Source organism: Crocodylus porosus, unplaced genomic scaffold (genome assembly GCF_001723895.1).
Source record: "Crocodylus porosus isolate Cpor-Errol unplaced genomic scaffold, CroPor_comp1, whole genome shotgun sequence".
NCBI classification, from domain to species: Eukaryota; Metazoa; Chordata; order Crocodylia; family Crocodylidae; genus Crocodylus; species Crocodylus porosus.
In genome coordinates, this window is record NW_017728949.1 from 11315920 (window position 1) to 11332953 (window position 17034).

Here is a 17034-nt window from a genome sequence, read left to right on the forward strand (position 1 = left end):
TTCCTCTACATCCTCCTTAGGATTTACAATTTCCTTTTTTATTTTTATTTGTTGTAAGTTTTCCTTAATTTAAATGGAATAGAGAACAAATGATTAGGAATAATGTATTTTATATATTATATATTTTAATGGCTAAACCAATACATGAGGCTTTGGTTTTCCTTTACCTATTATTTCATTACTACAAATTCATTATGCTGTGCAGAGATTAGGGCCTTTCAGATGGAGTTTCCACTAAAGTTTCTATCCGTGTTTACGGCTTCTTGAATCTTGATTTTCATACATGAAATTTGATATAATGCGATGGGTGCAAATAAGCCAATATTATACTTGTATTACCCATGGATTCTTTCTTTGTTGGTATTCATTTTCATAATTTGATCATTATGGAATAGCTGCTGGCAGTGAAATTTGTTCTCTCCCTCAGCTAATATTGTCTGCCACTGTACACTATCCAAGTATAACTTATTGACCCTGCCAAGAGTGATTAGCCTTTAGAATCATATCTTTGTACTGGTTAACTTTTTACAAGCATTGGGCTGAATCCCAAGAGTTGGTTAGCATCTCCAAGTCGTAGCACCTCTCTCCAAAATTTGGCCTACTTACATTATTTAGAACTGATGCAGAAGAAAATATGTCACTGCTGTTATGTGCATTTTAACTTTAGTCTGTCTCTTACTAAAGTTTAGTCTTTTACTACAAGATACCATGAGTTTTTATTTCTGTTTACCAACATTCTAGCAAGACACAACATTTTTTAAATTGTTAAATGTCAAGTATTGTGTTTAAATGATTTCTCCAGGGAATTACAGTGGAGTAGTCTCATACTTTGATTCCTGAGTTGATATGAGGAGCTTAATTTCTTATTAATATGATTAAGCATATGTAGTGTCTACTGTAATTACTTTTAAAGAATGTCATATTCCAGTTGATTTTTCAAAGTTAGGGGTCTGATTGGTTGTCAAATTCTATGATCATTGTTCTTTCTCCTAGTGAAATATTGTCCATTTACAAGAAGGAAACAAAGATTAATAAAGACTAATTCATGTAATGCATTTAATGCACTTTGAAGATTGGGGAAGTTGCTGAAAATTGCATGGAGTTCTTAAAATGGTTTTGGTGGAAAGAAATATAGTTCCTAATGCTGAACAACTATTTCTTGTTGGGTTTTTTCTTGGCATTACAGTAGGGTGGCTGTGTGTTGAATAACATTTGCCAGCTCCTGTGTGGTGACCTTTCTACACTTTATTCTTGTCTCTAGTGTTTGGAAAAAAAAATGTTATTTTGATGGAAATCTCTGATTTGACATAATCATCCTTCAAAATGAATTTGGCTTTTTTTCATAGACTGAAGACGCATTATGCATCATATGAGCCAACATTAAGACAGTTGACTGAAAAATACCAGGCTGTACTGAGACAGAAAATGCTAACCAGTTTGGAAAGAGACAGAGCAATTGGGCAGGTAAAAATCTGCTTAACTACATCTGGCAACTGGTTCATACTTTTTATAAATGAATTGGTTCTTTATAGTAGAATTTAAAGAAGATTATTTTATTGCATTTCATTTGACTTATTAAAACCATTAGAACCATTTGTTCTCTTGATGCTTTTATTTTCTGAATCTTTAATGCTTTAGGATAATATGGGCGGAAGGAAAATTCAAATCACATTTGCCTTCCAGTGTCCTGCCTGCATGCATTATGTGACTGAAGAGTCTTCAGCATGCTTATGACTTGCAGCTGGGAATAGCACCAGAGTGGACACATCAATATGTTTTTGAGTTTGAAGCATGTGAGCAGGACTGCATGGGCAGGGCCTGCCTGGGGGTGTCTTGCCCAATATATGCTACCACCATAGTGTAGACCAGTAGTTCTCAACTGGGATATCATGGCTCTCTGGGTGCCATGAGGCTGTGGTGGCAGCTAACAGGTAAAACTGCCTTGTGCACTCCTCCAGCACTAGGGTTTTCTAATCAGCCTAAAGTAGGGAAAAAAGCTGCCTTGTGCTATGTAGCCCTTCGTGGTCTGGTGCCTGCAACACTCTTCTTGGAAACAGAGGCATGTATGCAACTGTCCTGTCTGCTTCTTTTTCCAGACTGCAACACGGTATTAAGCTGGCTGGATACTAAGAATACTGGCATTAACTTTATGACTCTATAAACTACCTAATTACTGAAATTCTTCCTTAGCACTGTAGGTGATAATGACCCTCCTCTTTTCTGATACGTTTTGATCTCCTGTTAATCAAGCTTGTCTTTTGTTATTTATCTGTTACCCCGGGGATCTCTCTTCTCCAATTTCATAGCCCAACACAGTTTTTAATCATTTCTGTGCCAGCTTCTTCCCTCACAACTGGTAAAGAACGCCTTACATTAAAGCTTGTCTAGCCTTATTCCAACCATGCAGCTGGTCCAATAAACGTTATTACCCACAAAAATCCTTGCTTCTTGCATAATTCCTGGATCATCATGGCTACAACATCACTTCAAAACTATAAAAGCGTAGTAATGGTGGGGCTGCTGTATACGGGGACCATTAATTATCATTGTCTCATTGAGTCCACCTGTTGCCTCTTATTCTATATTTAGATTGTAAGCGCTATGGGGCAGAAGCTGTTATTTTCTTGTTTACAATGCTTTGCACAATGGGTTCTGGTTCGTGCTTCGAGGGAATAAAAGTAAATGTACAGAATATCAGCAAGAGAAAACTATGACTACAGACTCCTGGAATTTTTCTTCTTTACTAAGGATAGATAGTCAAAGAATTAAAGTGCTTTAAAATGATAGTGCTTGATGAATGATCCATTGTTAACTGTTCTGTCTTTCCAGTCTATTCCACTTGAAATGGAAGTTTGAACTACTGGAACCATTTAATGGTTAAACTGTTTAATTCAGGTTGAAAGTAACAGCTGGCTAGTTTTCTGATACTGGTACAGGAGAGGACAGATGAAACAGTTAGGTTAGTTCAGCCGTTTTTGTGCTTTCAAATAGTAAGTCCCTAGCAGCTTTTAAAACAAATTAATATTATCTTAATGTTGCTATCATACTACCATATTAGGGTCTTGAACCAACCTGGTACTGTCAAGGCTGGGTCTGGCAATTAATTAGCTGATCATCAGACCTGGCCTGGACAGCCCAGGTCTGGAACCAGCTGTGGCCTGCTCTGGATCTGGGACAGTGCTGCCTCTGTGTGATTTGCAGGATTGAGCAGCTCAACAGTGGTGTAGTCAGGACTGGAAGAATTTTATGCCTGACACCAAATATCAGGCTTCCTGTCATGCACATCTGGCATAGAACAGGGCCTTTTCAATAACGTCATCTTTGTAATAATAATTTTGCCTGTGTATTTGTCAGTGAGCCATCAGCTGAATTATGACTTAATTATACCAAAACAATAGAAGTACTTTAATTTTGGTAATATATTGGTCTTTATGGTAACAATACAGGAAGCTAGCCTTAATGCTTAGATGATTGCCAAAATATGTTTAATCAGGCAAATTAGATGCTACTAAACATGTTTAAGCAAATAGAAAGGTTTAAAGAATTATATTACCAGTTTTTATTAGCATTAGGTACTTCAAAACATACCTTTTAGCACTGTAGTATCAGTATATCAGGGGCCTGGCCTTCTGACATCATTGCTAACTTGCAAAATATTTAGCTCAGTCCTAGCCAGTTAGACAGTATATATTATACGTGGAATACTCTTGACACTTCTGTTTCCTGAAGTAGTGGGTATCACACACATTCCTTTTTCCTCCCTATGGAGAATTAGGGTTATAATTTCACTGTAATTTCACTATCTTTGGCTCCCCTGACCCCCTCTTTTTTTCTTTTTTTTTTAATATTACTTGATGTACATATCACTCTGTCCCTTTAGGAGACGCAAAGAACTATAAACAAAGGTGAGATGCAATGAGAATGAAAGGCTACGTAAAGGAAAATGTCAAAAGGAAAAAGGGTTGTTGCCAAAATATTGACACCGAATGGAAGGTGTCTTCAAACAAACAAAAAAACCCAACTTGTAGAATTATCAAATGATCAAATGCTACACTTCTAGATGATGAATATTCTTTAATGTGCAACACCATATTTTATGGCCAGTTTTATTGTAACAAAACAGTTTGCCATATTATGTCATAAAGTTAACTTTTAATTCAGTGAGAGATTATGGTGAAAAGGTGATAACACAATTCCCTGTAATGTCTCTGTTTCTGTTGTTTCAATAAATCTGGAAAATTCCCACCAAGAGTTCTGCAGAAGTTGTCTATTTTATTGTTCGGCCATATATATATTTTAAATATTAGCTATGTTTGGCAAGGTTCCTGAAAAAGGAACAGAATGATATTAGCAATTTAAAATCTTTTTATAATTAAACAGATAGTGAGTTGGGTAACTAGGTGGTTATATGTAGTAGTTTCTGCTTAATTATGCATGTGTATGTGTTGTATCATTTTCTGTAATTGTGGGTAAAAAGAAAGGTGAAGTTTTCATAATACCTCTCTTGCTCTTTTTTTATTATTCCTTAGGTTACAGGTTTACAAGCTACATTACAGAATTTAGAATCTGGGCGTGCCATTGAGGTCCCTGTGACAAGAGGTAAAATATTCATTTAAATACAAATGTTGCATATCTTTCTTATGATGTGATTTAGCTTTTTGTATATGTATATTGAAATGTTTACATTTCAAATGTTTTGCCAGCTAGTTTGATGACACAGTTATGGACTAAAGCAGCAGTTCTCAGCTGTGGCTCTGTGGCCCACAGGTTGGTGAGCAGGCTTAAGCAGGTCTGCCAAGTCTGGCCTGGCATGTGGAGGAGTTGCCTCAGCCCTAGGAGTCCTGAAGACACGGTGGGAGCTGGCCTGCCCTGTCTGACCCCACAGCCTCTGTCTTGTGGGTGTCACTGCGGGACGGTGGGTGAGGCTCTGCCCTGCTGCTGCTCAGGTGAGTGGGATCCTGGAGCTTCCCACTCACTGCACCCTGGGCCATGTGGGCTGAGCTTGGGAGCCGGGCAGTAGTTGTGGCACAGGTAGCCCGTGGAGTTTTATGGCATGCTAGGGGGGAGCCTCAGGAAGAAAAAGGTTGAGATCCCCTGGTCTAGAGATTCTGTTTTGCAGTAATGTCTGTTAAATATTTACTCTTGTGAGTAGTTCCATGAAAGATAATGAGACTGCTTTTAGCAAGAAGGATTGCTTGCATGTGTAAATGTGGAAGAATCATGCCCCAGAAACTGTAGTAGTTTTATGCTAGTCAGTGAATAGGAAGCAGATAGGACTGCTTTGAAACCCCCCCAATGATTTCTGCCCCCTGCTTTTTGCTTTTTTGGACTCCTGAAGAAAAAAACCCAACAAAACAAGGTCTGGAAAGAACCGATTTCCACATCTTCAATTTTTTTCTCTTTCTAAATACCGTATATGAACGAGGGATAGGGGTGGAGTAGGGCAACAAGTATTTCTATAAGTTTATTTAATACTATGTTGAATTTTTAACTGTCCTCCAAATCCTTTTCACCTGAGGATATATTAATGCGTTATATTTTATTTTGTCATTCAGTTTTTAGCAAGTAATCTTTGACATGTTTCCTAACGTAGAATGATGTCTGAATGAAGCCTTCCCAGTTGCTCTCTTCAGGCTAAAATTGTAAGCTCTTGTTCAGCCTCCCTCTGGTCCAAGAATTTACTTTCCTTGGCAGTTTGCTAAAACCAAAGTTCAGCAAGCTGTAGACCAGACTGTACTTGTTTGCTTGTTTGTTTTTAATATTTTTCTATTCTGTTTAATTGAGAACATAGCTGCTTACATTTCTGGAGGGATTTGCAATGGTTCTGTAATGTTACCCAGTGTACTATAGGTATACTAGTTTAAGTTATGGTTTTAATTTTGTATAGAAGTGAGTATCTATTGAACCAATAGGTTCACTGTGGATCAATAAAATAAATAAACCACAGATATATTGGTATAATGGAACACTATTTTGTAGCATATAATCAATTTTTTTCACAATTCATAATAATTTCTGATATTCCAAGAAGCTGCAATTTTTTTCCTCAAAACACTCTGGAGGCCCCTTAAAGGATGTCCTTTTGTGGAATGCATTCACTGGACCTGTTCCATTGTACTCTTGCAATCTTGAACTACAACTAAAAGTGTGAACATTTGTATGAACAGAAAATAGAATGCTCATTGCTTCATCACATAGCAGACAGGGAAATAGAGAATAGGTGTTTTTCTTTTATGCTGGTTTACAAGATAAGTTTAGTAACATCCAACTATTCTTTGTGCTGTGGCTTAAGGCTCTGGAGTTTGGGTTCTACTTCTGCACTAGTGTTTTATATTATGGATGCCCCATCTGTCTCCTAGTCATATTATACAATACTTTCATTTGTTGTTTGAATGATTCCAAGAACCACTCTCCTGCTGTTCACAGTACTTGTTTATTCTCCAAAAATCTCAAGAGCACTTTATAATAGCAAAAGTGACAGGCAGAGGAACACTTATAAATAAATAATATCACTTTACATTTCTAGCGCAAATTATTAAACAGATCAGCCACCCACATGCACATATAAACCTTAATTTATCTCATATCCAATGTATCATATTCCAAGTGATATTTCATTTCATTATCTTTTAGCACCACAGACTCCCATAATTCATACATTTTATTGCACTTCTACAGGTCTCACTTGTATCTCAGTGGGAAATTTCCTATCTTTTTCAGATGCTTTTTGTTGCACATTGAAAGATAGGTAGCATGTTCTGTTGTCTCTTGAAGTGGTTTATGAGCACTGTAACATAATTTAAATCTTAGGAGGGAAACATATGTATAGGTACAAACTGGATAAATTTTGGTTGCAATATTTTCTGAATTATAATATGGTATTCAATAAGGAGCTGTTGTAAAGAATGGAGTTGATAAGCTCACTGCAGCCTGTGATGCTTAGGATGTCCACCACTGCATTTTGTACCAATTGTAGTTACTTCAGGGCTGACAGTTTCATGTCCAGATGTATTATGTTGGTGCTTTCCAAACAGGACGCAACTCTGGCAAGTTACCGCCTACCAAGATTAGGGCACAGTGTCCTAGCCAGCTGTAGAGTTGTAGTTGCAGAGTAGTTCAGGCAAATGAGAATGAGCTGTCTGCCCTCCAGTTAGCGATAGCAGAAATCATCCATCTGTTCCAGATCCTGACCTAACTCTAAATTGCAGAAGGTCTAGAATATTCACTTTAGTTAGATGAACTTGAAAGTGTGTGTTAACTTCTTTTTGAACCTGCTCAGCAACTGGAGGTTTGATGAAAAGCAGGAAGCATATCCACAATGGATTCTTCAGTGCTGGTCAGATTGTCTGTTGGAGGAATGGGAAGAAAGTTTGTTGGATTCGTAGAAGATATACGCAGTCTTTCTTTCTGTGGTTGGCATCTAGATCTAATGTATAGTTCAGGAAGGCTGTCGTAAACTGCAATTTGTTTATATATTTGCAGTAACATCAATTCCGTGTCAGGTACCTCCTTGAAGAAGCTCGTATTCTAAAGAAACTAATTGACTAATTTTTCACGGGTCCATCTCCTTTCAGGTTGTTATTTGTCATAAATTTTTCATAAATGGTACTTTATAAAGGAAAATGTGAAAGGAGATGGTTTTTTCTAGTGTTGTTAAGACAATTGCCAGAATATATCTACTTCCCTAATCTGTTTCTTTAGAGCTTTTATGAAGGATATTTAATTAGGAAGAAGGAACTGGTTTGCAGCCAGTGTTGCAATATTTAGTAAGACATTACTTCTTTTATTCCTGTTTTTACTATGGAGCATTTTATTTTGGCCCAAAAGTCAATGCATTACTAAGTAATTAAAGTTGGCTCTTAAGGGCCTCTTCACACATGCTTCAGGGTGGAGTGTGCAAACAGCTGTAATTAAGAGGCCTGCAGCATCTCATGTGTTTAGTGTCCCATGCTTCAAAATGGCAGTAAGGGGTGCTTGAGTTAAACTTGTTTGGTGGGGGTGCTTTAACTAAAGCTTGTTCAGCTCATTGAACAAGCTTTAGTTAAAGCGCACCCCCCACCCTGTCATTTTGAAGCATGGGGGTGCTAAATACATGAGATGCTGAGGCTATTCGAGTGTGCTAATTAGTATGCTCCAGCAGACTTGATTAATGGAGTCTGCTCCGACACATGCTAATTAGCATGCATTGGAGCAGGCATTGGGGATGTATATAGCTGCCCAAAGGGGCCAAATTTAATACCCATTGAAGTAAGTTAGACTCCAATGCTCACTGGATCAAGCCCAAGATGTTTGCATATCCCTAAGTACTGGTTCTATATAAACAATCCTGACAAATTATAAATTAGTGACAAGTAACCTTTCTTTGCATGGTCCTTTCTTTTTCTTTCTTTTTAATATTTTTTTCTCAGTGGTCGTATGTTTGCACATCTTTGTGACCTTTAGAGTATGCTACAAAGTCTATCTCTTTATCCATGTTTGTAGAGATGCAGTGCAATTGTTAGTGCAAGGTAAAATGCAGACTCTTAAATGCTTGGAAAAGTTTGGTTGAGTCAGTTTAATCTTTGGTTAATTGTTTTCTGACTTTGTGGTGCAAATTATCTTCAGAATATTTGCTAGCTTAATCTTTTTTATGTACCTGATAGTAAAGGTGAGTGGAGACATTTTAATGTATTCTAAATTAAAATAACTATGGCTACCTACCTAAGGTTGTGTCTAATGTTCTTCTGTAGGCTTGTATTTGCTTGATTGGATGACAGATGTCTCCAGCTTTCACATTGGTATTTTGTTGCAGTTGAGCTACATAAAATAAATAGTGTAGTGAGAACTTAGCTGCAAAATTATGACTCATTTTTCCTTTGGTATGCTTCACTTGTTCTTTCCAAACATGAGGAAAGAGCATTTCTCTCTTTCTCCTACATTTGATGAGTAAATGCCATTCAGTCCATTTGTGGGTATGCCAGATTCAGTAGAATACAGCTTTTTTTCTCTTTTTTATTTTATTTTTTTTATTTACAAGTGTAAAGATGGGGTTATCATCTCCATCTAAATACCCAAGGTAATGCCTAAAGATTTCAAAATTGTTCTTCTCAGACACACAAAGCCTGCTATTTTTAACTTAATGGGTGTGTCCCACATGCAGGGGTGTGTGCTTGCAATGGAAAAAAAAGGAACAGCACAGATTTGTGCTACTACTTTTCTCCTGGTGCACATGCCCCTGCACATGTGGTTTGGTATGGGGAAAATGCCCTGCTTTGGAAAACTACCATTTTCCCCACTCTTCTTAGCTCTTGCTGGGCTGAAGGAGCAAGGGAACCAGAGGAGGAGAGATGCTCTGGCCAGCAGCCAGGGTGTCCCCTGGAGGACTGAGCCTTCATGACTACTGGCACATGCTCTTCACAGCTTTTTTTTGGTACTGGGATTTTCTAGTAGCGAATTTTGCCCACACACTGCAAATTTGCAGTGCCACAAACTGCATGTGCCTGCATGTCTGGATTCGGCCAATGGGATACCAGAGATTTAGAATTTCTATCATAAACTAAGGGCCAGATTCTGCCAATAGAGTACTCTCTCACGTTGTGGGCGGAGGAAGGCACAATCCATCCTTCAGCCTCTTTATGCAGAGGTAAATGCTCGCCATCACTTTGGTTCAGGATGCCTTCAATCCCATATGTACTTGGTTCTGCGTTAAAACAAAATGGAAGAACAAAGACCACATCTCTTTAAGAGCACACAGATGAACACTTCTTGTATATTTCGGAATGCAAAACTGCTACTATGTCTGGTACTTATTATGGGGTAAAGTCTTACTCTTGCTCCCTCAGTATCCTCTTAAGGGCCAGAACAAACAAGTTATTTGGATTTGAAAGAAGAGCCATTATGGCCTCTTATGAATGAAAACCATGAAGGTGAAGCATGGTACCTTCCTTTTTTCTTCCTTTTGTCCAATAACTCCCTCTTAATCTCACACCTGAAATAACAATAACTACTTCTACAATCTATAAGGAGTTTTAAAGAAATTACAGATAACTCTTTTAATAATATTATAAAAATGAATCCCTAGACTGCCTTTGAATTACAAATGACATTTGTGATTTAGTAGTTCAGGCATATTCATTTTCATAAGGAATACTATCCCTTTAAAAATCAAAAAGCAAATATATACAACTACTCCTTTTAGTTCTAATTCTTCATAGATGCATGCTGGTTGTCTGGAGTTCTGGATGGAACACAGTAGAGATTGAAGGTGGTGTTCTCAAGCTCCGCAGATTTTTCTAACACACAAGTAGCCATGCCATATATATATAACTTCTGTGCTTTGGAGAATAGCACAAATCTCAGTCCCTATACTAATTTTAGGCATGCTTCTAACATCACTTTTTTCTTTCTATGTTGCCAAGGAAGGTTTCATCTGTTTTATAGAGCAGCCAGGTTTTTTTCTATGAGATCTCTACTGTTTTGGCCACCTGTGCAGCAGGAGTTCTGTAATTCCTCCAGCTTTGGCCATAATGTGCACTGAAAGATGATCAGGTTGGCCTCTAGATAACCCCCTCATCTGAAAGGAAATTTCAGATTTCCAATAAAACATAAGTCAAAGATGGTTTAAGCCTTTAACCTGTTTCTTTCTTTAAGTGCTGCAGGTGCAGCCTTATTTCTCAGATCTTTTGCACATACTACCTGAACCATAATTGTTTCTTCTATGGGTACTTTAAAGGTACAAATGCAAGCTAACTCTGAAGTCACTTGGTTCTTCAGTTTTCTGATTTTTAACATTGCTTATCAGTAGTTATTTAAAGAAAAACATGATTGTGTTTAGACAATGGGAACTTGATTTTGCATGAAAATACAATGGCTATTTTAATTTTATAAAGACAAATAATTCTGTATTCTAGAGGCTGATATATTTACATAGAAAAAATCAGCTTGTCTTCAGAGTTGTGGAGTGTTTGATAAAAAGTAGTGTGTGGATGATAAGGATAGGGGATTTATGCAGAGAAGGAAAATATTACCTGTGTTTCTACAAGGTAGTATTCAAATCTTCTGGGTTTATTGCAGCTGTCCAATTGGAAAATGGTGTTGTGTTGATAAGAATCATAGAACCATGTCAGGCTTAGAGCTTTAGACCATTTTCATTCTGTTCTTATGTTCATCACAATTTTTTTTTACACATTCGACAATGTATCGCTGATATTTTTTTATTTTATATTGCTACCCACTCACTGAGTTATTGCCGTTGCACTGCTGTCAGATGACTTAGCAAAGAAGACATCTACCATGAAGGAGTAATTGCTAAAGGAAGTTCACAACTAAATCGTCTTTGAATAAAGTGCAAACCTGGACAATTAAGCCGTACATAAGTGTGGAGGTTGCTCTGACGTGCTGTAATTACAGTGTGTTGGAATAGACTTGATTAATCGACTTTGCTGGAACATGACAATTACCATGCTCCAGCAGTCTCCCACGTCTTGTGTATCAGTGTCCCCACATTTCAAAATAGTGGTGGGGGTGCTTTAACTAAATCTCATCAGGTGCTGATACACAGGATGCTGTGGCACTTTACTTAGAGTGGCTCTTGGAGCTGCTCTAATTAAAGCACCGTCCCCTCCACACCCGGAGTACATGTAAAAAAGTGCCCTTAGTCCTTGCAGTTGTCCATGATGTTTAACCTCCTGCTCATATGTCATTCATAGATGTTTATCCTCTCTTCTTAGGTATTACTGTGCTTCCCTTCTCAAGTTTCCTAAATCAATGAATGGTAGTTAGTAGCTGGAAGTTCTGTTAAAAGCATCAGTTCATCAAAGTGCTTTAACACACTTTAAGTGTCTGTATATTCCTAGTAAACTTATTCATATGATTCCTTTATAAACTGTTCATAATTGTCCCTTTAAACATTTGGACCAATAAGGTTAAATTATTAGAACTATGAAGACATTTTTAATTCACAATGTTTTTTAATTGCAACCTTTTTTTGTGAAAATTTTCATGAAAAAACCCATTTTACCGTCTGTATAAAAAGAATGCCCTACCCAAAATCCTAGAATAAGGGAAGGCTAATAGAATTGCGGTGAAACATGATTATGCATTATTGATTTGTTTAACCACAGTGCCAAAGACTGTAGGCATGGACCTGGACCCTATGTTCCAGATCACAGAACAGAACAAAGACCAGCTGGTCTGCCCCAAAGTTCTAAGTAATCACTATTTTGGATTCTCTACACATTGAAACTGAGCACTGCTATTAGAGTTGCTTTAAAAAAACCCTACAATAAAACTGTTACTTGTTCAGTACATTTCTTTTATTTTCTGTTACCTGCAACTGAATATTTATTACCCAATTATATTTTAAAGTTCAACTCAATGAGTTTCCCTCCTCATGGTTGAATTAACACATTGCTAAGTCTGTTAACCATGCTTCTCCTTTCCTTGATCTGATGTAATTGCTTTCAGGATGTTACGCAAAGGAAATTTAAAAGGCACCAGTTATAACACTTGAACCTGGTTGACCCTATTCCAACCATGTGAGTCAGAATGGGAAGTCTAAAAACATGAGCTTTTACAATTTGATGGAATATAGTCACAATAATCCTTTAGAATTTGATCATTCTTTCAAGCAGTTACTGACTTTTAAAGCTCTTTAATTTTCATAGCTCTGTGGTGGTTTATAAGTATGTATATTTCACAAGCACAAACAAACCCAATGTCCCATGAGCAGCATAACTGCTAGTGGGTGACAGTTATTGAGTGAGGAGAAACTTTTTCACAGAAATAATACCATTCTGCAATCTGCAGTAATCCAGGAAATGTTATTTGTATCACTTTTGCAGTGGTCTTCACTTCTAAAGTGTTCATTAGAAAAATAGGCTAGCCTGTTAAGATTTGGATTCTTTTTTCACAGTTGATAATCTGTATTAAGTTTTGTCCCTTGTTTGATATTGGCTATGTTTTGATTTATTCTTTCATTCTGTCTTTTTCTTTTTTTTTCTTGCTTGAATTTATGACCCAGTTGTTTGCGTAACTACTTACAAAGAACAGGGGTTTAAAAATGTACATCCTGGTTTCCTTTTGTTTTGGTCCACTCCTTTCGTATCTGAAATGTTTCAGACTGGGATTTTCAGAAGATCAGTAGGGATTTAGGAGCCCAAATCTCATTAAAATTCAGTGCTCTGCTTTTTCTTTCTGAGGTGTACATAACATACCTGGGAGAGTGATAAAACAATGCATACATTGTTCCTTGTATGGCTGCAATGTCAAATTTCCAAATGTGAAGAAGATACAAACCAATGTCGGAGTGTCTGCCTGAGTGTGCAGAGAACCTGAAATACTGTAAACATTCCCATTTATCTCTATGGAGCATAAATTGTGAAGACTTGATGGAAATTTAAATGTTAGCAATAACTAACATCTCGCTGCTTATCATTTTAGCAGAAACACCAGACTAATGTTGTTTGCTATGTTTGAAAGCATTGGCAGATTGTTAGATAAGATGCAGTGGGCAGCTAGTTACTTTCAAGTATTGTTGGAGTAAGAAATTAGACGTTCACACTCACTGTATATAAAATATAATGTCACCTCTACCTCTAGGAGAAAAGGAAAGAGGAGTTGTGTCTCATTTGCCTTAAGACCAAATCCCAACCGTATACATTAGGGCCTGTGCAAAGTGTTGGGTGCTGATTTGATTTGGAGGAGATTCGGCTAGATATGGCAGCTGAATCGCCAAATACAAATCGAATTGGGAAACCAATAAAAAGGTCCAAATCAATTTGAAGCTCTCTGAATTGATTCAGAAAAGATTCGGACAGCTTCAGAGTTTTGGGCGGTCCGCACTTGCTGCAACAGGGAGCTGGACCCAGATTCCATGCTGGTAAGTAGGGAGCGGGGGGGGGCCTGGAGGAGGAGGGCAGGGACCATGGGAAGACCCCCGCCTGGCCCCATTCCCTGCCTGCTACCCCAGTCCCCCAAGTGCCCCCTGACCCCCACCTGCTCTCCCATCAATGACTGCGCTGCCTGTCCCTAGCGTCCCAGCACTTAAAAAAATAAATAAAGCCCCACATTCACCAGCTGCTGCTAGGCAGGGGGGCAATTCCTGCTACTCCCCACTGCCCCACACTGCGTGGGGGGTTCTGCCATGAGTCCCATCCCCTGCCTGCTCTGCTAGCCCCATCAGTGGTTGTCCTGCCTAGCACCAGCATCCTGGTTCCTTAAACCCCCCCCCCGCCAAAAAAAACCCCATACTCATTGGCTGTTGCAGCAGCTGTCAGGGCTTCTTGGGGCTCATGGCAGTGGGGATCTCCCCCTCCCCCCCCACGTGGAAGCAGCAGGTGAGTGTGGGGCTTTTTTATTTATTTATTTATTAAGAGCCCATGAGGCTGGGGCCAGGCAGGGCAGCCATTGACAGGGCTGGGAGAGCGGGTAGGGGAAGGGGCCTGTTTGATTTGGAGATTTGGCCTATTTGGCGGTGGCCGAATCTCCAACTCAGATTTGGATGAATTGATTTGGGACAGTGATTTGAATCTCCATATCAAATCACTGTCCCTCAAATCGTCCGAGTCCGAATCTGAACAAGCCTAATAGACATACATTTTTGAGTGCTGAAAATTATGACTTTCCCCCACATAATTGTCAAAACTTTCAGCTTATTTATAACTATTTCAACATTGTTAGTCACATGTTGTCAGTATGAAGATCTGCAGAACTTTAAGAAATCTAGGCCATTAAAACTGAGTTAAAACGTAATCACCTCTACACTTGTACTTAAAAGGGTTGGTGTTTCCAACACGTAAAGCACAGTGAGTTTGATAAAATATCATTTTAGAGACATGTTTCATATTGGTGTTTCAAGTGCCATGTTAAGGGTATTATTAAGTAAACGTGTCTGTTTAAGTATAGAAATATGACATACATAGGTGTATGTTTCATAGTTTCATAGTTTCATACATCTGTATGTACATATAATGAATATTGTTCATATTATCATGCTATTAAAACATTTATACACAATTCATGTAATTTAATCATTTTTATATTATAGCAGGTCACAAGTGTAAGATGAATGATGGGTTAGAGGGTCCCACCCAAAAAATTGTTCAAGAAGCCAGGGAACAAAGAATTGCATATACTGGAGTTGCACCATATGATCCAGCCAAAGATCCAACAAAGCAATTGGGCAAAAGATATCCAAAGGTATGAAATTTTCACTTTATTTACTTAAAATATACTTTTAAAATTATTTTCCTTTTCTTTTTCACTGTTTTGCTTGAGGAATTGTGCTAGGGTTACTCATTTTTCCTCTCATGTTTTTATGGTGTGTTAATTTCACTTGAGTTTTGTTTTCACTTTAATATAAATTAAAATGTTATAGCCATTTTACCAGTCTAAGATTTAGAGTCACAACTGGGACTATGTAATGATTTTTTTTGAAATCCAAGTGAAAAATCCAATATCTAAAATCTTTCAAGGCTCTGAAATTGCTACATAAGTTTACTCTGACTTAGGGCCCTGCCATGGGATGTGAGGCAATAATTATACCTCATGCCATGCAACATGTGCATGCTAATATGCAAGGCAGGAGGTATGATTTTGAATCAGGGCTCAAATCATAATCATTCTCTTTTTACCTGCCAGTGCAGGAGAGCCAAAGCTCATGATCTCAGGCTTCCCTGCACTTGCAAACTGGGTGTCAACAGCCCAGTGTGACTTGGTATAGTCCCAGGGTGGGGCTGATTTCCTCAGCTTTCCTGCTCTCCCACTGGCTCCAGACAACAAGTAGGGCGGGAGCAGGGGTGGGAGTGGGATGGAGCTCCAGCTGGGTGGGAGCATGGAGCTGGGGCTGGCAGCACTATGGAGCCCATACCCTCAGCGTATTGCACATAAATTGTGGCATATATGTAACATGTTGAGGGGCACTAAGTGAGAGCTGAAAATTCCTCCTTGACTTTCTTGGGAAAAATCATTTTTGCCTTTAAAAAAAAAAAAAAAAGTCTTGTTCTACTGTTTCCTCTCTGAGCATGCTCAGTGTGGTTCCCTCTCTCTCTGCCAAGGCATTTCTTCTATGCCTACTGTAACCAGGTTGTCTCCAGGGGTGGTTGTAAAGCCCCTAGAGTCCTTTCAACCCTTGGCTGCTCCACTGCCTTTGAGCAGTCACCCCTTCTCTTCCTGCCACGTCTTGATGTAATCTATGTTTATATAAGGGAGGCTGCCCCAGGGCTTCCTGGACCTGGTCTCATTCTTATGACCACCAGGTGTCTGTAGTCATTGCCTGAAGGCAGGGGCAGGAAAAATGCGGCCTGCAAGCCAAATCCAGCTAACCAAGCCATTCTATCTTGCCTGCAGGGTCCCTCCAAAAAAGAATTATTATCCACCAACAGCTGCCCCTGTGAAAGCTGGCAGGAGGTGGGCTTTTGGAGCCGTCACACCATCGGACTGGGCAGGCTCTTTATGGTTTCCCATGTCTTTCACCTGTGCATCGAGGTCGTGTGGATTTTTCTGGCTTTGCCATAGTTTTAAGGAAGGAACAAGATTGTTAATGTACTGGACCTTGGTCAGCACCCCAGGGTGGTCTCTCCTGCCACATCTTTTCTGGAAAATTAATATTAATGGGGAGGAAGATGGTCCATCCCATCCCTCCTGGTACCTTCCTTCTGTCGTTCCAGTTGTCCTTCCTGCTCAGGGCTCCGCCTTCCCTACACCCCACCTAATGCCAACCAAAGATGTTGTCTGGGCCGCCAGCATTGGTCTTAAGCATGCTTTGTATTCTTCACCCTTTTCATTTATTACGGAGGGATCAGGATGTTATTTGACCCAATTATCCCCAACCATGCTTTGCCTTACTTATGTGTCTCATTGGTCTCAGATTTTTGTGGTGTCTCACCCTCGATCTGAGTTTTATGCCTGCCGTGGGTTGTTTGTTTGTCAGTTCTTTCTCTATCTGGTCCTGCCAGGATCCAATCTGTGCTGTGGATCTCTGAGATCCATGGAGTCTCCTCTGGTAAATTATAGAGACATCTCTGGCTCTGATTCTTCAAGCAAATCCCACCTTGG

At 38.9% G+C, this 17034-nt stretch overlaps 1 protein-coding gene across 2 annotated transcripts in view; it reads left to right on the forward strand.

Annotated features, from left to right (window-relative positions):
* The window catches only part of SPAG16 (sperm associated antigen 16), a 924455-nt gene that overhangs the window by 75306 nt on the left and 832115 nt on the right, over nucleotides 1-17034 (forward strand). For both annotated transcript variants that reach the window (XM_019554226.1, XM_019554228.1), the window contains exons 7-9: nucleotides 1347-1464; nucleotides 4530-4599; nucleotides 15026-15177. In XM_019554226.1, coding sequence (XP_019409771.1) covers nucleotides 1347-1464; nucleotides 4530-4599; nucleotides 15026-15177 — 340 coding nt within the window. The remainder of the gene's footprint in view (nucleotides 1-1346; nucleotides 1465-4529; nucleotides 4600-15025; nucleotides 15178-17034) is intronic.